The sequence below is a fragment of the Watersipora subatra genome, chromosome 3, assembly GCF_963576615.1.
Source record: "Watersipora subatra chromosome 3, tzWatSuba1.1, whole genome shotgun sequence".
Classification (NCBI taxonomy): Eukaryota; Metazoa; Bryozoa; class Gymnolaemata; order Cheilostomatida; family Watersiporidae; genus Watersipora; species Watersipora subatra.
In genome coordinates this window covers 74,625,694-74,652,989 of record NC_088710.1, presented here as the reverse complement: position 1 = coordinate 74,652,989, position 27,296 = coordinate 74,625,694, and the positions used below count along the sequence as shown (strand labels likewise).

At 37.3% G+C, this 27,296-nt stretch overlaps 1 protein-coding gene across 2 annotated transcripts in view; it reads right to left on the bottom strand.

Moving 5' to 3' along the window:
• Window positions 1-27,296, bottom strand: part of LOC137391361 (uncharacterized) — a 73,147-nt gene that overhangs the window by 14,918 nt on the left and 30,933 nt on the right. For both annotated transcript variants that reach the window (XM_068077813.1, XM_068077814.1), the window contains 6 exons: window positions 25,552-25,842; window positions 18,593-18,729; window positions 15,623-15,732; window positions 10,572-10,613; window positions 2,447-2,534; window positions 27-155 (listed from right to left, as the gene is read on the bottom strand). In XM_068077813.1, the coding sequence (XP_067933914.1) occupies window positions 27-155; window positions 2,447-2,534; window positions 10,572-10,613; window positions 15,623-15,732; window positions 18,593-18,729; window positions 25,552-25,842 (797 nt within the window). The remainder of the gene's footprint in view (window positions 1-26; window positions 156-2,446; window positions 2,535-10,571; window positions 10,614-15,622; window positions 15,733-18,592; window positions 18,730-25,551; window positions 25,843-27,296) is intronic.

The following is a 27,296-nucleotide window of genomic DNA, read 5'->3' as shown; positions in this document are numbered from 1 at the left end:
ATATGATAACCAAAAAAACAACTTACTAGAGGAGCGCCTGGCAGCTCGCTCCTCTCGTTCTCTCAAACTGCGATTTTTTTTCACCTGCTGGAACAGCTCGGAGCATTGCCTTTGAGATTTGGTTTTGACTCGCTTAGAGACCGCCATCCAATAGTCTGTGAAACAAAACATTCACTTAGAACATTTTATCTATTGTTGATCCTTACTAGATCGATACAGATGAATACACGTACAGTCACACCTCGACATACGTACGAGCTCAATGCGTTCTGAGACTGAGCTCGTATGTCAATTTACTCGTATCTCAAGGCATTATGTCATATATAAAATACCTAACTACAAATTAATCCGTTACCATACTATGACAAAACCACATAAAACAGAATATTATAATGGAAAGCATGTTCTTAATTGTTGTAATTCAGTACCGACGCTAACAAAGTAACAAATACCTATTTAGTTGTTATTATCTGCAATAAAATGTAACATTAAAATGTACAAAACTGTAATTTTTTTTACCTTCAACACAGACACAGTGGCTAACTTTATGCCACAAGTAGTACTCACAAGTAGTACTTGTGAGTACTACTTGAAAGTTGTGTTAAACTTTATCTTATGAAAATAAAGTTTAACACAACTTTCAAGTAGTACTCACAAAAAAAAACTATTTTTTATGGTTCTATTGTGGAAGGTGAGCATTGAGCTAAAGCTCAGTTTTATCATAGTACATCGTGTGAACATTTGCTGAAGCCAAAATAACATAACAAAGGTGCCCGTAAGTTCAAGGGGCATCATTCAAGTGCAAGGGTTGTTATAGAAAATATTTGAATACAATGATTTAGAATCAGACTCTTTACATGCCTTTAAACCTTGAAAATTGTCAGCGTTAAAGAGAAACAGCTTTCGTTTGTCTGTCATTCATGTGTCAAGTTTTTGTTCCTAAGGTTCCGAGTACACCGAGCAGCCTGGTGTGGTTCGCTCTGGCTTGGGTCACGCTTTTTTGATTGTGCCATCATCTAGCTTCTTTAAGACCTCGTAATAATTCCGCAACGTTATGGCCGAAGGCTTTTTCACTGTTACCTTGTCGGGAGATGGGGCAGACCTCCTTGTCATCTCTCCATTACCTCTCGGGCTCTTTCGGGCTAGAGTTCCTTTTGACAGGGTGTCTCCGACCAGCAGATCGGAATGCCCTTTGCCAGGGTTGGATTGGTTCAACTCAGTGCAACTAGTAGTCGGCACTGCTGTTGCCGCCCTCTGCCGTTTCTTGCTTCAGGCTGGGACAGCGCTTGCAGACGTACCCCTGGCCTCCACACCCCCAGCATTGAAGAGATTTTTTTTTGCTGTGGCCTCCCTTTTTTTCTTGTAGTTGCTGAACCTACTTTGTCAGCTGCTGTAAGAGTAGCACCAGCTGGCTGATGGTCTGGTCCTGCACTTCTGCAGTCCTCTGCTAGTTCATCCATGGACCGAGTGGCCGTCAACTGGCGTTCTCCAGGCTTGACTTGGAATATCGAGTTGATCGAGTTCTTCTACTTTCTCCACAAGGAAACAAACCACTCGAGTGCAGCGCAATGAATATATATTTTGCAGTAAATATATACTGTATAAGAGTACAGTTCAAGATGCAATAAACATACAGTAGACCGCACAAAGAGAGACATCCAGGTGCTCTGCAGTTGGTCGCTTCTGCGGCGTTTTTTATAGCTCCTGATGGTGGCTTGGCTCCACCCACGACAGCCGACCTTTGACCGACTGGAAGTGTTACTGAGGGCTGTGTCGTCTACCGAGTCAGGGCTCTGCCCGGTCGTGGTGTCGATCACCGAGTGCCAGCTTCCCTCTCTCTAACCCAGTTCTGGTTTCGGTGATCAGTCACCACAGAAGTTACAACGATAAAATGTTGTATGTTAAATACAAATTAATTTTATGTGCAAAAACCCTTTCATTACCCATGCAACGCCGAGTATTCAGTAGTACTAATATACAATACATAATCCTATTATATAATTATTATGTTCCATCTCCATGTATTTATGCCAACTATGAAGTGTAAAGGTTAATGGCCAAACATTTCAAATTGTTTTATTATGTAAGAAAAAGAGAGCATAAACTGTCTTGTGGTGGACAAAATGATCTAATGAAGTTTGAACTGAGACGTGAAAACTAAAAAGTGAATGATATAGTTTGCTTGTCTTCAAAGGATTACACTTTTACAAGTATCACTGACACCTAACAACACTGCGAATATATACATGCAATCGTAAACAAATTTCTTTTTAAAATAGGATTATGTCTGTGATTTATTGATGATTATACTAGGCGACTAAAAAGTATAGGTCAATAGAGGTAATTCAGCATAAATCCCGTTAAAAAGTCTTCTCTTTTTTCATTTCGATGATACGTTATGACTCAGTCCTAACAATCAATGTGAGAGATATGGTGGCTGACTCACCATAATCACAAGTGAACTGCTCGGCGGGGAGATGGCCAACTGCCTGATCGAACCTCTTCAGTTCATTGTTTCTCCACTCAACATCCAACTGAAAACAAGTAAGTAAGCTGTTCATGGTGTTACAATTGTTATAAAGCATTGATGTTCAACAGAAAGCAACATGATGGTATCTTAATAAACAAGCGCCTAGAACATTGTTCCCTTTGTGAAATCCAATAAAACTGTCGAGTTGTCAGATTTATCTTTTCTACCGACATATAAAAATGATAGGTTGATCAATAACAGGTTAGCCAACGAAATACAGTAGACACTGCTATAATGTAAACCCATTTTATGTAATTTGCACTCAACGTTAAGAATTTGCGTAAAGTTTTGGCTTCGCGATACGTAAGCAATTGCATATAACGTAAAGTGTCAAGTCAGTGCAAGTTCTCAAATTTGATTTGAATAGCCAGAGTCTCATAGCCTTGGTGCCATAGCCTTAAAAATACAGTTTTCTCTTTTGCCGCGCTAGGAAGAGAAACAAGTGTATGCGGGTGTCTCTATAATAGATACTAGTACCTTGGCAGTCTAGTGCTCTGTGAGAGATGGTCAGGTGTCACGATAAAGCGCAGAGAATAAGTAGAGCTGCATAATTATTCAGAAACAAAGGCAGTTGATCGGCAGATCTGTTAAAGTCAGTCTACAAAGCTGAATGTCATGTGTTGGAGTCTCTTACCTTTTATCCTAACATCTACCCCTGACAAACTGTGCCAATGGACGAACAGACACCACTTTTATGATAGTAAAGATACATTTTTGTTTTACTTTATTTTAGACATACAATTTTTTTCTTTGCTGCATAGCCCTTGCTGTGTAGAACAGTGAAAAAACTCCATTTGAATTGATTTTAAAGGTGTACAATCACTTTAATTGACCACAAAATTACGGTAATCATGAACCCTAACTAAGTGAAGCGATAAAAGAGAAGTTGGCGATACAAACCAATAATGCCACAGGTGCTGAAGGCATTAAATTAAAAAATTAGATTTGGTTTTCTCCGTTTTGCAAGGGCTAAAGAGGCGAGTGTGGGAAGATCTTTCTATAGATTAAGCTATGTACAGAATCAGTATTACACATCAGCCTTCATAGTTATACCTCTATTACACATCAGCCTTCATAGCTATACCTCTATTACACATCAGCCTTCATAGCTATACCTCTATTACAGATCAGCCTTCATAGCTATACCTCTATTACACATCAGCCTTCATAGCTATACCTCTATTACACATCAGCCTTCATAGCTATACGTCTATTACACATCAGCCTTCATAGCTATACCTCTATTACACATCAGCCTTCATAGTTATACCTCTATTACACATCAGCCTTCATAGCTATACCTCTATTACACATCAACCTTCATAGCTATACCTCTATTACACATCAGCCTTCATAGCTATACGTCTATTACACATCAGCCTTCATAGCTATACCTCTATTACACATCAGCCTTCATAGTTATACCTCTATTACACATCAGCCTTCATAGCTATACCTCTATTACACATCAGCCTTCATAGCTATACCTCTATTACACATCAGCCTTCATAGCTATAGCTCTATTACACATCAGCCTTCATAGCTATACCTCTATTACACATCAGCCTTCATATCTATACCTCTATTACACACCAGCCTTCATAGCTATACCTCTATTATAATGTACATCAGCCTTCATATCTATGCCTCTATTACACATCAGCCTTCGTAGTTATACCTCTATTACACATCAATCTTCATAGCTATACCTCTATTACACATCAGCCTTCATAGCTATACCTCTATTACACATCAGCCTTCATAGCTATACGTCTATTACACATCAGCCTTCATAGCTATACGTCTATTACACATCAGCCTTCATAGCTATACGTCTATTACACATCAATCTTCATAGCTATACCCCTATTACACACCAGCATTCATAGATATACCTCTATTACACATCAGCCTTCATATCTATACCTCTATTACACATCAGCCTTCATAGCTATACCTCTATTACACATCAGCCTTCATAGCTATACCTCTATTACACATCAGCCTTCATAGCTATACGTCTATTACACATCAGCCTTCATAGCTATACGTCTATTACACATCAGCCTTCATAGCTATACGTCTATTACACATCAATCTTCATAGCTATACCCCTATTACACATCAACCTTCATAGCTATACCCCTATTACACATCAGCCTTCATAGCTATACCTCTATTACACATCAGCCTTCATAGCTATACCTCTATTACACATCAGCCTTCATAGCTATACGTCTATTACACATCAGCCTTCATAGCTATACGTCTATTACACATCAGCCTTCATAGCTATACGTCTATTACACATCAATCTTCATAGCTATACCCCTATTACACATCAACCTTCATAGCTATACCCCTATTACACATCAGCCTTCATAGCTATACCTCTATTACACATCAGCCTTCATAGCTATACCTCTATTACACATCAGCCTTCATAGCTATACCTCTATTACAGATCAGCCTCCATAGCTATACCTCTATTACACATCAGCCTCCATAGCTATGCCCTTCTAATAATACTTTGTTGTCCTATAATGAGACCAAGATCTAGGGTCCTTTTGCTAGTATACCTTGCTTGACGACAAATTATACTGTGTACTCAATTACTGTTAATATGCATGATGAATTTCTAAACTTAGCAATAATTCATCTGTTATTAGCTTGAATAGAACCAATGATATACAGCCCCCCAAGGATAGCCGACGGCTATCATATGGGCGGGGTTTAATGATGGAGCTCTATTAGAATTGTGCTAGCCTGGGTTTCGGAGCAAACACAACTCTCGCGGGGCGGTCGCGTTGCTTTGTTAGGTTTTAGAAAACACGAATCGCTGTTATCGTTTTATTAGCTTATTCAGCCAGTAGACCCCGCGGGTCACAATAGCAAACATTGAATTTCTGCAATGTAGGGGTAACACCTAACCAAAATAATGTATTTATTCAAAATAAAACATTTCAAATTACCTACTTTTAGTAATTTTAAAATTGGTAAAGGTCGTAGTATATGCCTAAAGTTAAGTATAATTATCCGAACAACGGCATTTTTTTTCTAGTTTTTGATTAATATTTTGCCACCCCTAATATAAAATGACAAAGTCTTTCATCGGTTTCACATTGTTTTACCTTGCCAATAAGATGGGACAGCAGGCAAAGCTGTGCAATGTAGTTTTCATACTCAAAATCTAAATGCGAAACCGAATTTGGGCTATTTTACGATTGTGACTATTAATATCACGAATGCTTGTGAATGGCAACTGACTGATCATAACGGTGACAATATTGGGATACTATATTTATTTGTCAACAAAATGAATTTAACAGATAAGTAAAATAACCACTATAGTTCATAATATTCGTAAATTTACAAGGTGCTTTATTCAGCATATTTGTTTGTTCGGGTGCCGTGTTCGGGTTAATCCCAACAGAGCTTCATCATTAAACCCCGCCCATATGAGCGCCGTCGGCTATCCTTGGGGGCTGTATATCATTGATAGAACTAAGCTTCATGAAAGGCGCTATTAAACGCACAGCATAATCTTCTACATATTATCAACTAGATGTTAGTCCATTTGGAACATTGCTATCCATGTAAGTTGCTAAAATGTACATGTATATTTGGTCAGAACTTAGAAAGGACCTACACTCACAACAAGTTAGTCGATGATCTATATACATGTATCATCTCATTCCCCATTGTCTACATAATGCTACCCTAAGACACTTATGTATTCGCCTCATCTAACTTTCGCGTTTTCGCGGAGTCATCCTCTCGCGAAAATTTCATGAGCGAAACTAAACTATTATAACGAACAAGCGAAAATGCGGAATTAAATAGCTTTGTTCATTGATACTGTAGAATGGAATTTTATAATGACATTTATTTTAACGTTTTTAACGACCACTATAGCATCGTTAAAATATAAACCAACAAGATAATTTGACTGTCAAAATTTATTACATTATTATTTTGCAATTAATTATGATTATTTTCCCATTAACAATGATTTATAATGATATTTGATGTCAATGCACACGCATTAGTAGCGTTATCGTTTGTTGGGTACATCATTCAATGCAGTGAGCACCGCGTGTTGAAAGAAAATAAGACACACTGACACTCACAGTACCACACAAGCAGCATGGCTCTGGAAAGGTTTGGATTCACCACTGACACCTCTTCAATAACTTGTAATGGTTCAGAAGATGAGGCAATAGAGAAAGAGTTAGCTCTGATAAATAACACTAATAAAAAAGGAAGAAGTTATAATAACTACACACTTTGCTAGTATCTGTAGCTGTAGTATTACTAGCAGCTGTATCATGTATGTATTTGTATACAGCTTGTAATTACTGTAATAAAGATGTTCAGCAATTATTAGTAGCAGTTGAGCGTTTGGGAAAACGTTAAAATTAATACCTATACACAACACCGTTGATCGTTAAAATTAAAATACGTTAATATAAAAACAAGCTAAATTGTGACAAAAACGTTAAAATTTTCAGCGTAATTAAATTCCATTCTACAGCAGTCCAAGAAACAAATGGCAGCAAGCGATCACATTGCATTATCGATCTCAGCCATACAATTCTACCTGCGGTTTACAATTACAAACTAATCCCAAAAGGAAAATTTTTTCTTACCGGCGAACCGAACCTGAGGAATATAATTATGTTTGTTCCACTGCATTTATTTTCACATCATTATATTTTCGCACTCATCAGAGTTGCGAAATTAAGTTGCAGCGAAATTTTACTCTGTATGCTACTCACGAAACTAAATACTAGCGAAATATAAGTGTCCTAGGGTAATGCGAATGGCCCAATGCGCCAACCCATCATGATCTATTTTCTGAACAATAAATACTTCTACTAACAAAAGCGCAGAATGTTGTTATGATACATTTACAGGTCAACTGAAACATTTTATGTTGTACCTGCCAAATTTGGACGCAATCAGCGCCCAGTGCAAACTGCGAGCGGTAAGTCATGTTCTTATAGTAGCTGACTATCTACTCCATTAAATAAAAACAATTAATGATCTGGGCAAAACATCTTCACCTTCTTGTTTTCTCTTGGCCAAGGGTTTTGCATAGCTACATGCGCTTAAAGGTTGACTTGCAATACAATTCACATTACAGTTATTTGGTATCAAAAGATTCACCATGTCTTACTAGGTTGTGTTGTAGGTGCCAAATACGTGGAAATGTGATTACAAGCTCGTAAAAGCTCAAAAACGAAAAGCCGTCGTAGATTGGAATCTGATTATTTCTCTGACGTAGTCATGAAATTTGGTTATTGTCTTGTCACGTGATGTTCTCACGTGAGTTGAAAGGCCAATAAAAAGCTCAATATAAAACTTAATCGTAGCACTAGTTTATGACAAACACTTTGGGTTTTACCAAAGACCCCGTATCAAATATGGATGCTTGCTACTTTACAGTTTTGTTTCGGTTTGGTCTAATCGGCAAGTCGTAATCTGATCATGTGACCCAATACTTCGCAAATAATTTTTGCAGCACTTTTCGATTATCACAAGTGACCAACAGGCTTGTCATGATTATCAGACAATGATATGTACTCCTTCAAGCTAAGGCTGAAAAATTAAATGAATTTTTACGGTAAATTAATAAGATATCAGTGCTAAAAGTGACAGCATTACAATGACGATAAAATAGACGCGTAAGAACAATAGACATGGTTTTATTGAATGCATGAAGTATATTCGTGAAAATATTTCGCGAATAAGGTTGCAAGAAAGTGTAAACAGAAACCATCTCTCACAACTACGTCACATTTGAGCCGTTTTTGAAAGAGAATCCAAACTACGGCGGTCTCGTGTGGCTGCGATTAACTGTTCATTTTTGAGCTTTTAAGAGCTTGTAATCACATTTCCACATATTTTGCACCTACAACACAACAGAGTAAGACATGGTGAATCTTTTCATATCAAATAACTGTAATGTGAATTTTGTTGCAAGTCAACCTTTAACACTAGCTTGATAGATTCATTGGGCGATATGTGTCGTTATATGGGTGCAAATACACTACTGCTCTCCGTTACAACGTGACATCGTGGAAGGCAGTAGTGTATGTGCTCAATCGTGAGAGCAAGTAGTTACCTAATATTAGTAAACTTACTCAAATTATCCATTGGCAATGTGCCAGGCTAATAGCGAATGACAGGCAACTACATTACTCATTGTTTATAGGCAGATTTTTAATACCCAGGCAACGCCGGACATCCAACTAGTATACACAGTCAAATGAGGATAACTCAAACTTCACGGGACCGAACGAAAGTGTTCGAGTTATCAGAGCGTTCAGGTTATCAGAGCAGTATCACAAGTCCATGTATTTATTAGCAGATACATGTACATATACAAACTATATATAAATCAAAAACATAAATGGCTTGTTTTAAATTAAATGCTTCTAATGTAAGGTTGAAAATTTTTTCATCATAAAATATAGAGATTTTTCTATCACTTGAGATTTGTTTGTTGTTTTAGGTGATGTGACTGCCAGAACGTTTTCAGTTTAAAATTGGCAAAACTTGATCGCTGTTGAAATGCTCAGAAGAAAAGACATCTTTTTTTAGTGTTTTAACCAAGATCACTTTTGCCGATTTTTCTTCAAGTTTATCCGAAGGTTACCTCGCTTTTCCTTGCCTTCAAAGGACCATCGCTAAGCGGATGTTTGGTGAAATTTGATTTTTTGCAAACCTTTAGAAAAGTCATTAACGAAAATATTTTGCCGATGATGGTAATAACAACGCTTATGAACTACTAAAAGTTGAGGTTTATCTCTATGGCTTGGAATGAAGTGATATTCTAAAGCGATAACAACCGTCTCGGTAGCCGTTGGGCAAAACACTGTTCGAGTTAACGAAGTTGTGGTCGAGTTAATCTAAAGCTATCAAACAAATCCGTTCGAGTTAACCATGTGTTCGAGCTATCCGAGGGCGAGTTGTCCGAGTTTGACTGTATATAAATCTATGGTTTGTTTGTTGTATTTCCAGTTATAACGATAAAATAAATCACGCTTGCAGCTCTTGCTAGCGCTACAAACAACAAACCGCTTCACAATGGTATTGAACTAGGAAACACGTGCTAACTAGTGCTGACTAGTTAGCAACTAACTAGTCAGCAACTAACTAGTCAGCAACTAACTAGTCAGCAACTAACTAGTCAGCAACTAACTAGTCAGCAACTAACTAGTCAGCAACTAACTAGTCAGCAACTAACTAGTCAGCAACTAACTAGTCAGCAACTAACTAGTCAGCAACTAACTAGTCAGCAACTAACTAGTCAGCAACTAACTAGTCAGCAACTAACTAGTCAGCAACTAACTAGTCAGCAACTAACTAGTCAGCAACTAACTAGTCAGCAACTAACTAGTCAGCAACTAACTAGTCAGCAACTAACTAGTCAGCAACTAACTAGTCAGCAACTAACTAGTCAGCAACTAACTAGTCAGCAACTAACTAGTCAGCAACCAACTAGTCAGCAACTAACTAGTCAGCAACTAATGGCCACCTTAGCATAATATGGAATAATTGTGGACATACTTATTATATCTGCAAATCTATAATGGCGCACAAGACTGCTAGTGTACTATACGTGCCCAGACTTCCCCAAAATACTATAAATATATGTATATATAGCATAAACTTGATTAAACTTATAGTACTTTATTGAAAAGTTAGAATGATAAATGTTGTATAATTATGTTGATTGAAAATAAATTTTGTGCGCAAAACCTTTTTTATTACTCATGCGACACTGGGCATCCAGCTAACCTTTTGCTATAGTTGCATGGATGAAGTATTGCCTACTCAATTAAAATTCACATCTCACCGCAAAGGGCAGATCAATGGTGGCAAATCATTAACTGGTTCCGGTACCAATACATGAAGAAGTCATTATTTTATAAATCTGTTAAAATTCCCATGTTAGACCTCATCAAGAGATCCCAGCAAAGTTAAACCATTTATCATTCAAATCGATAAAAGAGCGCTGTAGTTGTGAACTCACCTCGCAATGATCCTTTGGGCCTCGAAGCGTCCACATCTCTTCCTAGACAGAATTAAAAGAGACTGCAAAGCCTGACACAACGCAAGGTCACAACGCCACATAGAGACATAGAAAAGTAAGCTAAAATGTGCTACCATATAAATAGCCTTGCGTTTGTCATGGAATGACAACTTCACAATTGCTTCGGCTTAGCTCTGAAAAAACTTATTTTCATGAATTCGAAAGCAGTCGCCAAACTTTCCAGTTAAAAGTTAAAATTGCGCACCTGCATGACAAATACTGTTGGATGGCTAAATCACTATGATATACAATGCAGTCCAAAGATACGATTTTAATCTGTTCCAGGGTTGGCATCGTATGGGGGAAAAATCTTATGGTGGGGTATAGAAACCATAGTAATTATATAATGCAAACAACCCCTGGTAAAAATCGTCAAAACCTATACAATTACTGTACATATTAAAAATTAGTAACAAAATAGTATATTAACCTTAGTAAGTATAGTTACCTACAGTAACTTAAGTATATTTAGTGTATTTATTGGTTATGATCTACATTAAAATGTAACGTTGCAATGTGCAGTACGTACTGTTAAGAGTTCCTATTTTCAAGACAGACGTACGTATAACATAAACTTTAAATTCACTTTAAATAAGTTTAGCTTACTAAACACACACTTGAAGCTATGTGTTAATGTGTATTTTTAACTATTTTACTGAATTTCAATTTTTATGACTAAAATTTTATCATTTATTAGTTTCTGACTTTTTAATATAATTTTAGCAGATCTCCTTAAAAAATTTCCAACCTAATTCGGCAAGAAAGCTCGAACGATGCTGTTTTCGTTTTGACATGAATTTTTTGTGAGCAGTTTAATGTAAGTTGTCTGACCGCTGATTTGCTGTTTAAAGGATCGCAACTCCAACTTCGCTTCTTATTTTAAAGAGAAATATTACTGTTTTTACACACGAGAAATGCTGAACTGAAAGAAATTGGCCATCGTGTTTCTTTTAAACGTTGTGAAACCTTTTTTGGCGACCAGCATTTCGGCGTCTTTATTATTTTGACGTACGTAATAAGCACACCAACTGCCAAATTTGAGCTCAGGAAAAATTTGGTTGAAGTCGTATAGTGAAATAAAGATTCGTATGGCGAGGTGAAAAAATCATGTTCAACTTCGTACGGTGAAACAATCGTATATCGGAGTAATTGTATCCTGAGGGTGCACTGTACTTCTATCAGTTCGATGGCAAAGTTATTGTTTTGAAACTTCATTAAAATAAATCTAGAGAAATAAATAAGTGAATGAACTCCCTCTGAAATGCTTCTTGGTGCTCGACAATGCCCCTGCTGGTCCCTCCTGACCTCGAGGACAATATACATCCAGGCTTCTCTTTTATCAAGGTTGTCTACCTGTCACCGAACACCAGTCCTCTCCTCCAGCCTACGGACCAGCAAGTGATTGCCAACTTCAAAAAGCTTTACAAGAAGCATCTGTCTAGAAAATGCTCCGAAATTACTGAAAGCACTCAATTCATCCTCCGTGAGTTTTAGAAGGTGCAAATCGACATCATTCAATGCCTGAAGATGATCGAGAAAGCCTAGAATGAGGTTTCGAAGCACACCTTGAAATCCTCATGAAAAAACTGAGGTCAGGTGTTGAGGTAAAACGAGACACCAGAGGGTCTGAAGAAAGGGCGTTAATTATTTACCTGATGTTAAGGAAATAATTTCACTCGGGAGGTTCGTGGGGCTTGTTGTTGATGAACGAGCATTGATAGCCTTATCAAAGAACACAGGGAAAATCTTACGACCGAAGACTTGAAGGAGTTCAAGGCCATGCAGGTGACCATCACTCAAGAGGAGGAGCAATTTAGTGATGGCAAGGAATAGGGGAGACAGAAAACCCCATATTGACACAAGTAAGGGAGCTGTATGTCGGTATCAAAACCTTACTAGGTTCATTGAAAAAACATCCAGGAACGGTTCTCACAGGATGTCTTATGGACAGCGTTAATAACGCGTGCATGAGTTATTTTGGAGAAATTTGAGAAGTCGTCAAAAACCGACTTCTTTAGGTAGATATTTCTTCAAAAGAAAAGTGTCCAAAAGCACAGATGATAAGAATGAATCTGACAAAAAGCTAGAGAAGAAAATGAACCTGAAGAAGTGCACAGATTAATTTTTTTAAAAAGCATTTGTAACTTCAAGTGTTTAATTTACTGAAGTAGACCCATAGGTAGAAGCAATACTATATAATGTATATCCTTATTTATCCCCTTTGTGTGTGTAACAATTAGATGTGTAATCATGCTTTGCAGGTAGGGCCTGCTTTCTGCTAACTACAAATCATCTTACGTAACTCATATTTAACTAGCCACATAATTGACACATCCGCATTGCCTTCTAGAACTTGCTAAAGGCCTGCCCTCTAGGGTATAAATACTTCTGTATGTATGTAGTTATATTCATTCTTGTGCACATTCCATACAAGACAAACTGCAACTTTTTCTTGATTTTTCTGAAAGCATTAGCTAGTAGCAATTGTCTGCATTGCACCAGCATTTACAGTGTACCAGCTAGCATCATCCGCAACAAGTGACTAAGTTGGCAATCTGCTAGCGTGCTTTAAGTTGGCTTGTTTTCTTCGAGCACTCTCTGCACCAACAGGACAGCCATGTCTTACTGGCAATTTACGCTTGTCAGGACCCAAAAGGGATATTTTTCCTTCAACAGCGGCAAAGTTGAAGTTGTAATCCCTTCGAACAGAGGGTCAGCGATCAGACAATTGCTCTTAGCTTGCTGACAAAAATCCACTTTATTATGTAATAAATTCATATTAAGTGTAGAGGAACATAAGTAGCATTGATAAGTTTTTTGCCTCCCCTCTGCTCTACCCACTCAAGTCACGTCACTCCAAGCCACCCCTCTGCTCTATCCACTCAAGTCACGTCACTATAAGCCTCCCCTCTGCTCTACCCACTCAAGTAACATCACTCCAAGCCTCCCCTCTGTTCTACCCACTCAAGTCACATCACTCCAAACCTCCCCTCTGCTCTACCCACTCAAGTCACATCACTCCAAGCCTCCCCTCTGCCCTACCCACTCAAGTCACATCACTATAAGCCTCCCCCCTCTGCTCTACCCACTCACGTCATGTCACTCCAAGCCTCCCCTCTGCTTTACCCACTCAAGTCACATCACTCCAAGCCTCCCCTCTACTCTACCCACTCAAGTCACATCACTCCAAACCTCCCCTCTGCTATACCCACTCAAGTCACATCACTATAAGCCTCCCCCCTCTGCTCTACCCACTCAAGTCACATCACTATAAGCCTCCCCTCTGCTCTACCCACTCAAGTCAGGTCACTCCAAGCCTCCCCTCTACTCTACCCACTCAAGTCACGCCACTCCAAACCTCCTCTCTGCTATACCCACTCAAGTCACATCACTATAAGCCTCCCCTCTGCTCTACCCACTCAAATCACGTCACTCCAAACCTCTGCTCTACCCACTCAAGTCACGTCACTCCAAACCTCCCCTCTGCTCTACCCACTCAAGTCACGTCACTCCAAGCCTCCCCTCGGCTCTACCCACTCAAGTCACATCACTATAAGCTTCCCCTCTGCTCTACCCACTCAAATCACGTCACTCCAAACCTCCTCTGCTCTACCCACTCAAGTCACGTCCCTCCAAACCTCCCCTCTGCTCTACCCACTCAAGTCACGCCACTCCAAGCCTCCCCTCTGCTCTACTCACTCAAGTCACGACACTCAAAAGGCAGAGCAAATAAAATTTCATTTTTTTGTTTGATGGCCATTAAATCGTCAAGTATGCGAGACATAAAGCGAGGCCGCGTTCGAGAACTTCGCTTAAGCTTTCTTGTCAAATTAGGTTGAAAAGAGTTTGAACGAAGTCGGCTAAAAGCCATAGTGGAAACGGCGCCAAAAAGGATAGATGATAAAATTTTTGACCATGAGAAAATTAAAGTTTACTAAAATACATACAAAAACTTAGCTTTAAGAATGTTTAGTAAACTTTATTTAAAGGTTGTTCAGTTGTTGTTTAAAGGAATCTGATCATGTGACCCAATACTTCACGAATAATTTCTGCGGCGTTTTTCGATTATCACAGGTGACCAACAGGCTCGTCATGTTTATCAGACAATGATATGTACTCCTTCGAGCTAAGGTTGAAAATTTAAACAAATTTTTACGACAGGTTATAGGATATCAGTGCTGAAAGTGACAGCATGACAATGACGATAAAACAGATGCGTAAGAACAATAGACATGGTTTTATTGAATGCGTGAAGTATATTTGTGAAAATATTTCGACGAATGAGGTTGCGTAAAAATGTAAACACAAGCCATCTTGTACAACTACTTCCCATTTGAGCCGTTTTGGAAAGAGATTCCAAACTGCAGCGGTCTCGTGTAGCTACGATTAACTGTTCTTTTTTGAGCTTTTAAGAGCTTGTAATCACATTTCCACATATTTTGCACCTACAACACAGCAAAGACATAGTGAATCTTTTGATACCAAATAACTGTAATGTGAATTTTGTTGCAAGTCAACCTTTAAGTTAAATTCAAAGTTTATATTATACGTCTGTCTCGAAAGTAAGAACTCTCTACGGTACGTACTGCTGCTACTGCACATAGTAATGTTACATTTTATTGCAGACCATAACCACTAGATACACCAAAACTACTGTAGGTAACTACGGTTGCCAAGGTTAACATACTATTTTGTTACTAATTTTTAATATGTACAGTAAATCAGTAAGCATAAAATTTTGATGTTTTTAGCAGGTTTTTTGCATTAGATAATTACTATGGGTTTCTATACCTCTCCAAACGAAATTTTTGCTAAACGATGCCAACACTGGAACGGATTAACAAAAATCGTATGGCGAGGGTTCACTGTACTCTAGTTGAGTCACTAACTTGGATGTGACTTTATGAAGACTACAATATCTTTTACATGTACAATCTTATTTAAGTGAATATATACGAATACACACATAATATATATATATATATATATACTTTTAATGGTTCCTTGCGAGTTTTCCTTTTCTTAGTAGGTGTAGTGGAATCGTGAGTAGATTCTTTCTTAGAGAAGGCAGGCAGCGACATCAACGGATCACCATAATAGTCTGTAGCAATAAGAGTCTCTATAGCTCTATGTTAGTACAGGATCTAACTTTGTTGTTTGATCATTCCAAGGCAGCTTTGTGTAGAATAACCATACTGAAAGACTTTAGTGACAGAAAAGTGTATTCAATTAGTATCAAGCCATAGCAACGCACACCAATTTCTCAAAGCATCAACGTTTTCTCACGTTTTTCCTATTAAGCAAGCCAACTATTGTTCTGTTGTAACAAGGAAAAGCTCTGGTGAACTGTATCTGTATTGTTTATACCATAAAAATTGGTTCTCAAATAAAAACATTACTACCAGTTGAATAATTAAATGAACATCTACTATATAAACGGCAATCGTTGTCTGTCTGTCTATCTATCTATCTGTGTATCTGTCTGTCCGCTTTATAGAGTACCGTACTTTTCGGACTATTAGCCGCTGCTTTTATATAAGGGCGTGTCTATTCTGTGTTTTTTTTCACCGCTAGGACGCATTAACGGGAATCTCCGGTTAGTACACGCCTCTATTATAATACGTAACCTGCTATTCATCATAGGGATGGACGATAAATACTGATATGCTAATAGTATGAGTTGTCTTCTCGATATATTGAGTCACCGATAACTCCCAAATATGAGCAGTATAAATAAATTATATGGCGGTCTTTTTTTTCGATTCGATCGTTAGTAATCTTTTATTTTGCTGATAACAAAATAACAAAAAGCCTCTATTTGCAGGCATATTATCCAATAAAACGGAAACTGTAGAAGAATCCTGAATGCAAGATAGTAGTGAACAATTCATATTTAGTTTGAGATTATTTGTGTAAAAGTTAAAAGAAAATTTACATGAGAGGATGACTTCAAATAAGCAATGCAGGATAGCTTATACAAAGATAAATTGATTGATATGTACTATATACAAGGGTTCAGGGCTGAAGAATAGATCCTCTATGAGTATTGATTGTGGCAAGATTGTAACAGATTCGATCGTACGAAGCAAACTTAATTAATATGAGTAAGTAGTAAAATTAAATTAGTAGTAAATATTAGTAGTGAATTAAATAAAATTTACTACTCTTTAAATAAATTAATGAGTAGTAAATTACATCTAATTAATATTTACTGCCAACGTGTACCGGAAAGGTCATGTGAACATTTGTTTCTTGCAACCACTAGAAAAACGCTGTTCTCTATCTACTATATAAACGGCAATCGTTGTCTATCTGATTGATTGTCCGCCTTATAGAGCGGTCTTTCCTTTTATCGTCGTACGAATTTCGGTCGTACGAAGCAAACAGAATTAGGTAATATGTGTAGTAACGGTAAATAAATTATAGAGCGGTCTTTCTTTTTCCATCCGGTCGAACGAAGCCAACCGAGTTAATATGAGTACTAAATATCGTAATATCGTAATTTCGTAATATGGACTATTAGCCGCTACTTTTCTCTGACGATTTGAGCCAAGCGGCTTATATAAAGGTGTGGCGATTCTGTTGTTTTTCTTTCACCGCTCGAGCGCATTAACCGAAATCCCCGGTTAGCACGCTTTTTAAACGGCAAATTTTCTGCCGTGTTTAAAAGCACCTTTCCTGAGTTCTGCGGCCTATACAAAGGTGTCTATACAGCTATACAAATGTACTATTCATTAAATAAAATAAATTAACGAGTAGTTATTTACATGCAATTAATATTTACTGCCAACGTGTACCGAGAAGGTCACGTAAACGTTTGTTTCTTGGAGCCACTGGAAAAATGCATTTCTCACCTACTAAATTTCCACATCAAAAAGGTAAGTGTTTCTTATACGATGTTGTATTGTCTATGAATTGCCACATCTCCACGACTTAATAACGTTGGATTTGCCGCTGTTCGTGATAGTGGGTCATGTTCATTTCCTTCAGCAGCCGAGTTACTAATTTTTTTCCAGCTACGAGTAGGCCTACTGTAACTTACTATTACAGAACTTTCACGAGTACTCCGAGCGTTGTGATACGCTATTGTGAAAAGAAAGAGAGCAGCTGCTATCGACTTACTGTCACCCTGCATCAGCCATGACCAGCTATACGTCGCCTGCTCAAAAGTAGGCACATGCCGAAAACTGTTTCTTCATACGCCCGACAGAAAAACCAAAAATGTTGTCTATCTGCATGTGTTGCGTTGAACTAAGGGAGAGAGAGAGAGAGAAAGGGAGAGAGAGAGAAGGAGAGTGAGGAGGAGAGGGGGGAGAGAGAGAGGGGGGAGAGGGAGAGAAGGGGAGAGAGAGGGAGAGCGAGGAGGAGAGAGAGAGGGAGAGAGGGGGAAGAGGGAGGGAGAGAGGGGAGAGACGGAGAGAAGCAGAGAGAGAGGGAGAGCGAGGAGGAGAGGGGGGGGGGGGGAGAGAAAAGGAGAGAAAGAGGGAGGGAGAGAGAGAGAGGGGAGAGATGGAGAGAGGGAGATGTAACTGCATATTTGGAGTTGTTTTACAGTATGAAAGACAACTCTCAATAAACCTTATGCTGCGCGTGAATTTATTCCTGTAGACGGGTAATGCAGCTAGTTTAGTATAAATCTAGCCTGCCCAATTAAATCGACCATGACGATTGCTGATTGCTATTCATTTTGTTTGAGTATTTAAATTCCTCACAAACTTAGCAACAGCTTTTTACAATCAATGCAGCTTGATGCAAACATTTTAAAATGATCAATGTAAAAGAGATCTTACTCGTTACCATGTCAATATCTCTAAAGTATGATCACCATATTATGGTCGGTTTGGAAAGAGTCACAAATATGTATCACATTGAACTGGCCACGATAGTTTGAGAGTGGAGCTTAGGTATAACCGTGAATTTAATATAACATGACTTGTCTCAAGTTAGAGGAGCGCACGTACCAGAAACAACAGCCCTCGGAGATTTAAATTTGATTTTAGTTAGACTCTGAGGCAATCTAGTAGTGTGTGAATTCTGATGAGGGACAGACGGCCGTGACACGGGAGAATGTTCATCTCTTGCATCATCTACCTCAAAACTGAAAGAATAAATCAGAGATGAGCGGTGAGACGCTAGTAGTTCCACAAGTCCAACCTAACAGCGTCCAGCATTCTGCTCCAATATTTGTTTCATGCGTAAAAACCATAATATCTGATTTAGTGTACATATTCTTAAAGGTTTACTTGCAACAAAATTCACATTACAGTTATTTGGTATCAAAGGATTCTTCGTGTCTTACTCTGTTGTGTTGTAAGTGCAAAATATGTGGGAATACGATTACAAGCTTTTAAAAGCTAAAAAACGAACAGTTAATCGCAGCCACACAAGACCGCCATAGTTTGGATTCTCTTTCCAAAACGGCTCAAATGGGACGTAGTTGTTACAAGATGGTTTCTGTTTACACTTTCATGCAACCTCATTCGTCGAAATATTTTCACAAATATACTTTACGCATTCAATAAAACTTAAACCATTTGCACTGGATTTGAACTTGGAACATCCACGTCTGCAGACTGTGGAGCTAATCCACTACACAACACTGTCCTTATCTTTCTTACGTCTTTCGTAAAACCTTTATTTGAAAGCCACCTCTAATAGAATGCCAATATAGAAGAAGGGTTGAAAAGTAGAGCGCCACGCTTTAATTGAACTCTACCTCTATTTGCTGGTCAATTTGACATTCTTTTATCCTTACGAACCCATAATATTAAGTGATCAGCAGACAAGTGTCCACCAAATGGTACTAATAATGACTCGGTTATATCATTAACAATTAATACTTTCGTTGTTGCTGTAGATGTTGATACGATTTTAGTGACGTGTGCCGGAGAAAATCATCAGAACTACACTCTGATTTCAAGTTACTAACGTCTAAACAGAACAATTAGAACAGCATCGCTTGGGCTTTCTTGGTGAACTAGATTGAAACAGGCTTTAATAAGGTCAGCTGAAAGTTATAGTGAAAACGAAGACAGAAACTAACAAGTAATAAAATCTTAGAGATAAAAATGTGAAAAATCAGTAAAATAGTTAAAAATCCATACTAAAACTTAGCTTCAAGTGTGTGTTTAGTAGGCTAAACTTATTGGAAGTGAATTAAAAGTTTATGTTATAGGTAAGGCATCCTTGAAGGTAAGAACTCTTTACGGTACGTAGTGATGATAATAGCATATCGTAATGTTACATTTTAATGCAGATCATAACCAATAAATTCATTAAAGATACTTACGTTACTGTAGGTAACTATAGTTACTAAAAGTTATTAACATACAATTTTGTTACTAAGTTTTAATGCGTACAGTAATTGTATAAGGTTTTAATGATTTTTACCAGGGGATGTTTGCATTGTACAATTACGATGGTTTCTATACCCCTCTATACAATTTTTCACCATGCGATGCCAACCCTGAAACGGATTAAAATCGTATTCTGAGGGTGCATTGTATAATCAAAATATTTCCTCGTTCAACTCAGTCTGATACTTTGAAATATATTAAAAACCGTTAAGCAAAAATGCTGAAGCATTTATGTCGATTAGCCTGAAAGAGAATGCGAAATATAGGCGGCATCAGCATCGCTTCGCCTGTAAAATGGTTAAATTTAGCTTTTAAAAATTGAGACAAGCAAGTAAATAATACAGCGGCACCCTTTATTTCAACGCCACCTCTAATTAAATGCCGCTAGAGGGAAATGGTTGAAAAATCGAACGCCATGGCATTCAAATAGAGGTTCTACAGTATCATATCTATTCTTATGTAAAATCTACTGTGTCGGCATTGTTTTTTCCCGCATTGCATCGGTTCGGTATAGAGTTGTATTACACTTTTACTTCTAGCTGTGAATGCAGGTTACAAGCGCTTTTCATGTACTTTATACACTTATAGCACTTTACAATGTACTTTTTATTATTAATTAATATTACCTTTGCTGTTTTTTTAAAAAGTTCTTTTGAAACCTAACATCCTTACCTTTTTTAGTTTGTCATTGTCAAATTCAATTTCCGGTTCTACTAGCAACAATCCTTAAGGTCAATCGCTAAAAACTGTAAAAACTAAAAACTTTTCACACGGACAGTTGCATGCTGAGTTATCTCGAATAGGAAATGTCGCTACATTCTCTTTCCGTTCGAACAGACCCTCATGCACTTCACCGCTTCAGTGATGTATTTAATACCGATATTACATTTTTTATTTGTACCAGCAGCTGTATTCAACATTTGATGGAGAACTTTTGCTGCATCGCTAACCTTTTATACACACACACTTCTATGTATTCATTATTATTATTAATTCAACATATTCATATTTATTTCTCAGTTTGTATTAATTGTATTAGTATAAAATGTTTTTTATTGTAATCATTGTGGTTGAACAGAATTTATCTAGCCATTACTTACTAATTACATGCTTATTATTTCACATTTAAGCGTTTTTGAAGTATGTTTTATTTTTTCTCAAAATTTATTTGAACTGTACAAAACACTTCTTGTGATCTGGAGTTTAATTTTTTATTACCTGGACGTTTAGTAGTAGTAGTATATATATATAAATGTACAGACAAATCAATCAGTGAAAGCCTGTTTTCTTTGGGTGGCTAAAAAGAATATGACTGACTGCATATGACAGACGTTTGAGTTAATTTTGTGATGTGTAGGAGTACACGCGAGGCGCTTGGATTTTATCCGCACACTCCTCATAATTTTAGGAGAAATAGAGTAGTTTTAGCCTTGGTTGAGATACACGATGACTGAGTCAAGTATGATCTGTCGATGGTAGATAAGTACATATGTACAGCAATAGCCCGAGAGGCCTAGACGTCATGTTTTTAGACTATGATAACTAAACACTTGCCTTGTAATGACCAAATTTGGTGTATACTTAAATTGTTTTATTGGATTCATCTGTGGGAAATTAATTAACACATCAGCGTAGTCACTGACCGTGGCAAAAAATAACCCCATGTTTAAACCAATACTTATCTCATAGCCCATTATACAGTACATTGTACCCTCAGAATACGATTACCCTGATATATGATGTTTCACCTTATGAAGTTGAACATGGTGAGATTTTCACCTCACCATACGAATTTTGTTTCACCATATGAATTCAAGAAAATTTTGCTCGAATTCAAATTTGGTAGTCGGTGTGCTTATTACCTACGTTGAAATAACAAAGACGCCGAAATGCGATTCGCAGAAAACATTTTTACACCGTTTAGAGGAGACACGATGACCGACTTCTCTCAGGTCAACATTCCACGAAGAAAACTTATTAAAAAGTGCGCAAGCAAGAGCAAATATTCATTTTTAGCGTTATACTCCATTTTACTATAAAATTTTATTCAGCATACGTATATAACTAGAAGTATCTGTATTTAATTTATTAGCTATGAAATCTGAGACCGATACATACGTTACAAGACGAAGGAAAAATAATTTCTATGACAACAAAATTGGAGGTCATAAATAGGAAGAAGGCCATTGCTATTGCCAAGGAACGTGGTCGCAATCAATTAACAACTGTGATTATTGTCATTAAAAACAAAAAATTCGTTAAAGAAAACACAAGGAGGACCTTAGGACTGACGACTTGAAGGAGTTGGAGGCCATGCACAAGATCAGCATTTAAGTGGAGCAACCATTTGGTAGTGGCAAGAATTTAGAAGACAGAAAAACCTACATCGGCAGAAAAATTTCAAGTGTTTAATTTACTGGTGTGGACTGGTACATAAAAACAATACCGTACAATGCATGTATAATGTACTCGTATATCACTAATTTATCTTCTTTGTGTGTCATGTTTTATTTATTTCATTTTATGTTTTATTTTCTTGTTCAATCGTTTCTTTGCAAGTGTGCCTGTTTTCTAGTGTATATAATATAAATACGTACAAACTTCTGCATGTATGGTTACATTGATTCTTGTGCACATTTCATACAAGACAAACTACAGTACAACCTTCTCTGGATCCTTTTACAAATGTTAGCTCGCTAGCAATTTTCTGCATTGCGCCAGCATTTACACTGCACTAGCAAGCATCATCCTCAGTAAGTGCTCAAGTAGGCTATATTCTACATTGCACCAAGTTAGCTTGTTTTCTTAGAACACTCTCTGCACCAGCAGGAAAGCTGTGTCTTTCTGGCCTTTTCTGCTTTTCACGACCCAAATGTGTTAAACTTTCTCTTTCAAGATCAGTCGAAAAAATTGGACAGGATTAGACAACTTCTTTTAGCCTGCTAAAAATTCCATTTCATTACGTATTAAATTTATTTTAAAGTGTACAGCGACATAATTAGCATTGATACGTCTTTGTCTCCTCTCTGCTCGCTACATGTACCAACTCAAGTCATGTTACTCTAAAGGTATGCGTATGTACGTCCTATATAGCAAATAAAATTTCCTTTTTCTTTTCGATGGTCATTAAATGGGTAAGTGCGGGAGAGGCCGCTTTCGATAACTGCATCTCTCGGTCTTTCTTATTAAATTAGGTTGAAAAATGTTTTAACCAGACACACTAAATGCTATAATGAATGTGACGACAGGTACTGATAAAGAATAAAATTTTTGTGATACAAAGTTGAAATTCAGTATAATAGTTAAAGATACATACTAAAACTTATTTTCAAGTGTCAGTTTAGTAAGCTAAACTTATTTGAAGTGAACTGAAAGTTTATGTTATATTTACGTTCTAAAGGTAAGAATTTTTTGCCGTACGTACTGCATTTGGTAGACACATGATAATGTTGCATTTTATTGCAGATCGTAGCCATTAAAACACACTGAATACAATACAGTTATTGTAGGTAACTATAATTAATAAAGTTAACATAGTATTTTGTTTCTAATTTTCAATATGTACACATTTTTATAAAATTTTGACGATTTTTACATTCGCATGTTTGCATTGTACTTGCTTTGTTTGATGTTTGCATTGTATAATTACAATGGTTTCTAGACCCCTACATACGATTTTTTCACCATACGATGCCAACCTTGAAACGGATCAACATCGTATCCTGAGGGTGCACTGTATATCTCGATGACATTTTGTCATGCTTAGCCCTCTATGGTACGTGTGAGAAATCCGGCAAAGCCTTAAAACATGGTTTTACTAGCGATCATGTCATTGTGCTTATAGATTCAGTTCTTTTCTGTACGAATGTAACAGTCCACCTACATGTATATGTATGTATGCAATTGATTGTTGATACTAAGGGATGCTTGTTAGAGTCAACCAGTCCACCTACATGTATATGTATGTATGCAATTGATTGTTGATACTAGGGGATGCTTGTTAGAGTCAACCAGTCCACCTACATGTATATGTATGTATGCAATTGATTGTTGATACTCTGGGATGCTTGTTAGAGTCAACCAGTCCACCTACATGTATATATGTATGTATGCAATTGATTGTTGATACGCGGGGATGCTTGTTAGAGTCAACCAGTCCACCTACATGTATATGTGTCGCGGTCACAGAAACCATAGTTAAGTCGCAAATCACGAAGTTGAGTTATCCGACTTTGAAGTTGAACCAACTGAATTTATAATATTGGTAACGATTTTCGTAACACGTGCATCTGGACCAATCAAAGAGTGATCTTTCTGAATCTGAAATCAGTTTAGCCAATAGAAGTCTTCAACCCTCGGAAAAACCCTCTTAAAACCGTTGATAAGCTAAACAGGAAGTACTGAAAAATGGCGTCCAATAAATATAATCGTTTCTTTTTTGCCGATTTTAAAGATAACTCTGACCTTTTGGACATTTATAATCAGTACTTTGGTGTTCCAACTGATGTCAAAAGCAGTAAAAGTAAAGGGAATTACGATGATAATTTCCTAACAATTCTTAAAAGATTATTACATTATTTAATCATAAGAATAATTATTCGATTTTATAGGATTATTATCAGATTTAGTTATAAGAATAATCATTCGAATTTCCATGATCGAAGTATATAGTAACCGATTGTGCGCAATATGTTACTGTTGTTACTTTTTTTTTAAATTTTGCTGATGATTTGGCTGTGCCCGATATCGGGGTACTGCCAAGCCGTTTTAAATATCTACAAAATTAAGTAATACATTTTCTTATAAATATACAGCTATTTCTGTGACAACTAGCTAAAATCTGTTTAGATTTTTGAATTCAGCATAATTTTTTGAATAGAAATACAGAAATCTAGATGAATATCACAACCTCTTGATATTGGTTGCTAAGACGTTTTGAAATGTAAACAAAATTGGGCATTGGTTTTCGTTTCTCAAACTTTAACACCAGTTTTCTCGGAACTATGTTTTCGCACTAATGGTAAACGCGCATTCAGTTTCTTGACCATAAAATCTGCTGTAATTAAGCTAGAATCAAAAATCTTTTTGCAAAATAACTGTGAGAATTTTCTCTTTCTGCTAATGTAGATAACTCAAAATCTTACAATCCCGACTTAACCATGGTTTCTGTGATCATGACCCATATGTATGTATGCAATTGATTGTTGATACTAGGGGATGCTTGTTAGAGTCAACCAGTCCACCTACATGTATATGTATGTATGCAATTGATTGTTGATACTCTGGGATGCTTGTTAGAGTCAACCAGTCCACCTACATATGTATGTATGTATGTATGTATGTATGTATGTATGTATGTATGTATGTATGTATGCAAGTGATTGTTGATACTCTGGGATGCTCATTAGAGTCAACCAGTCCACCTACATGTATATGTATGTATGTATGTATGTATGCAAGTGATTGTTGATACTCTGGGATGCTCATTAGAGTCAACCAGTCCACCTACATGTATAGGTATGTATGCGATTGAGTCTAGAGGGTTGATAAAAAAGAGGTCTTACGTGGCATCATAGGGTGTGTAGTTAACTGGACTGCGCAAGTAATGACCAATGTCCCTTGGTGATTGCCTTGGTGATGTCCCTTGGTGGCTACCAATAGAAGACCTCTCCAACCAGGATTCTACTGATATTGGTCTAGTAACCTGAGTAGTAATGTCCAGCGCAGTCTCCTTATCGTGATAATTTAAGGCCATCTGTGACTCGAGTTCCTCTAACTCCTGCTGTGACTCGTTGAGCTTGATAGCCAATTGCCTGTGGTGCTCTTTGGCTTGAGAATACCTCTCGGCAAGGTCACTGCAACAAGCACTATGCATAGATATGCGATATGTTCAAGTATGGGTGACATCACAACTGCTTATCCTCTCTGATCCTCTCTGAGTATTACCAACAGTTGAGAAGAAAACCAAGTATGCAAACATCATTGACTCAGTGTATGGAGTTGGTGCTGATGAGTAAAGGTCAGGAAATCCCAAGTTTAAAGTGACCTGCCAAACGCTAGAAATGAACAAACTGGAATTTAACTGCCCAATGAGAGTTTAGTCAACTGCAGAAGTGCATTCTACTACTTTGATGAAAGATAGAGTGGAGACTGACAGTCTATTAATTTTGTTGGCAAAAGTCACCCCCTTTTTAAGGAGGTGTTACTGTGGCCAGGACCACACATGTTGGGAATACAGATGTATTGCTACAGAAAACTTTGTTTAATTTTATGCATCGTATAAGTCATGCTTTACTTTTCATCTTTGGTGTGTTTCTAGAACTTTGATAATTAAAAACTGTAAAATTGCTAACACAGATTACAAACTTTATTAGTTGTTGTTCGCTGCTAAATTAGGGAGATTTTGAATTATTAAACTACCGAGAGCTTGATAAATCACTCCTTGCTGAAGTTTCAGTCAAGTTCAAAGTTTTATATTCTACTAAGAATGCTTTTGGGTTCTAAAAGAGTACTGCCCCCCACTAGTGTTATGCTAAACATAACACTTTGATTAAGGCAAGCCAAAGGAAGCTAATGCACATTTAAAATCAACCTAAATCATTGCCTGTAGGCTTTTAAAGATGTGGTTGCGTAAAGTTTGAGTTGATTTTAAAAGAAAGAATTTTTTTCTCTATCAGTTGATATGTTGTTTGTTGTGTTAGGCGATCTCATTGCCAAGATATTTGAAGATTAAAATCGAAAAAATCTGATCGCGGTAAAAACGCTCAGGCCAAAAACCATGCCCAGACTTGCCCAAAATGATGTCACATGTGATTTATCTGTCAATATATCTCGTATTCACATCGGCTATTTGCGATAAAAGTCGGGTTCTACTCGGCTCTATTGGCATATATTTTATTTTGTATTTTCTCATGTTGGTTAGAATAAAATTTTAAACCCCGCTACAAATACATTATTATGAATGTTTCAAAGGCCTCAAATAACGAAAATTGAAAATTTGTCTTACTCGCTTTGTCCAAATGCTGTGTAAACATTTGAGTACCGACTACCAATTCTAACGGTCTATGGTAATTGTCAAGCAAACTATGTAGAATAAGGCCTTTGTATTAGCACAGTTCTGCCGCTACCAACACTAACGATATACAGCCTCCCAAAAGCCCCGCCCACATTATGTCTGTTGCCTATCCTTGGGGTGGGGCTGTATATCATTGCCCACATCGAAAACTAGTTTCTTACTACCGTAAGTAAAATAAGCAAGCTGCGTCTTTGAAAAGAATATACATAGGGATAGAGTTTTAAAGATGAGAAG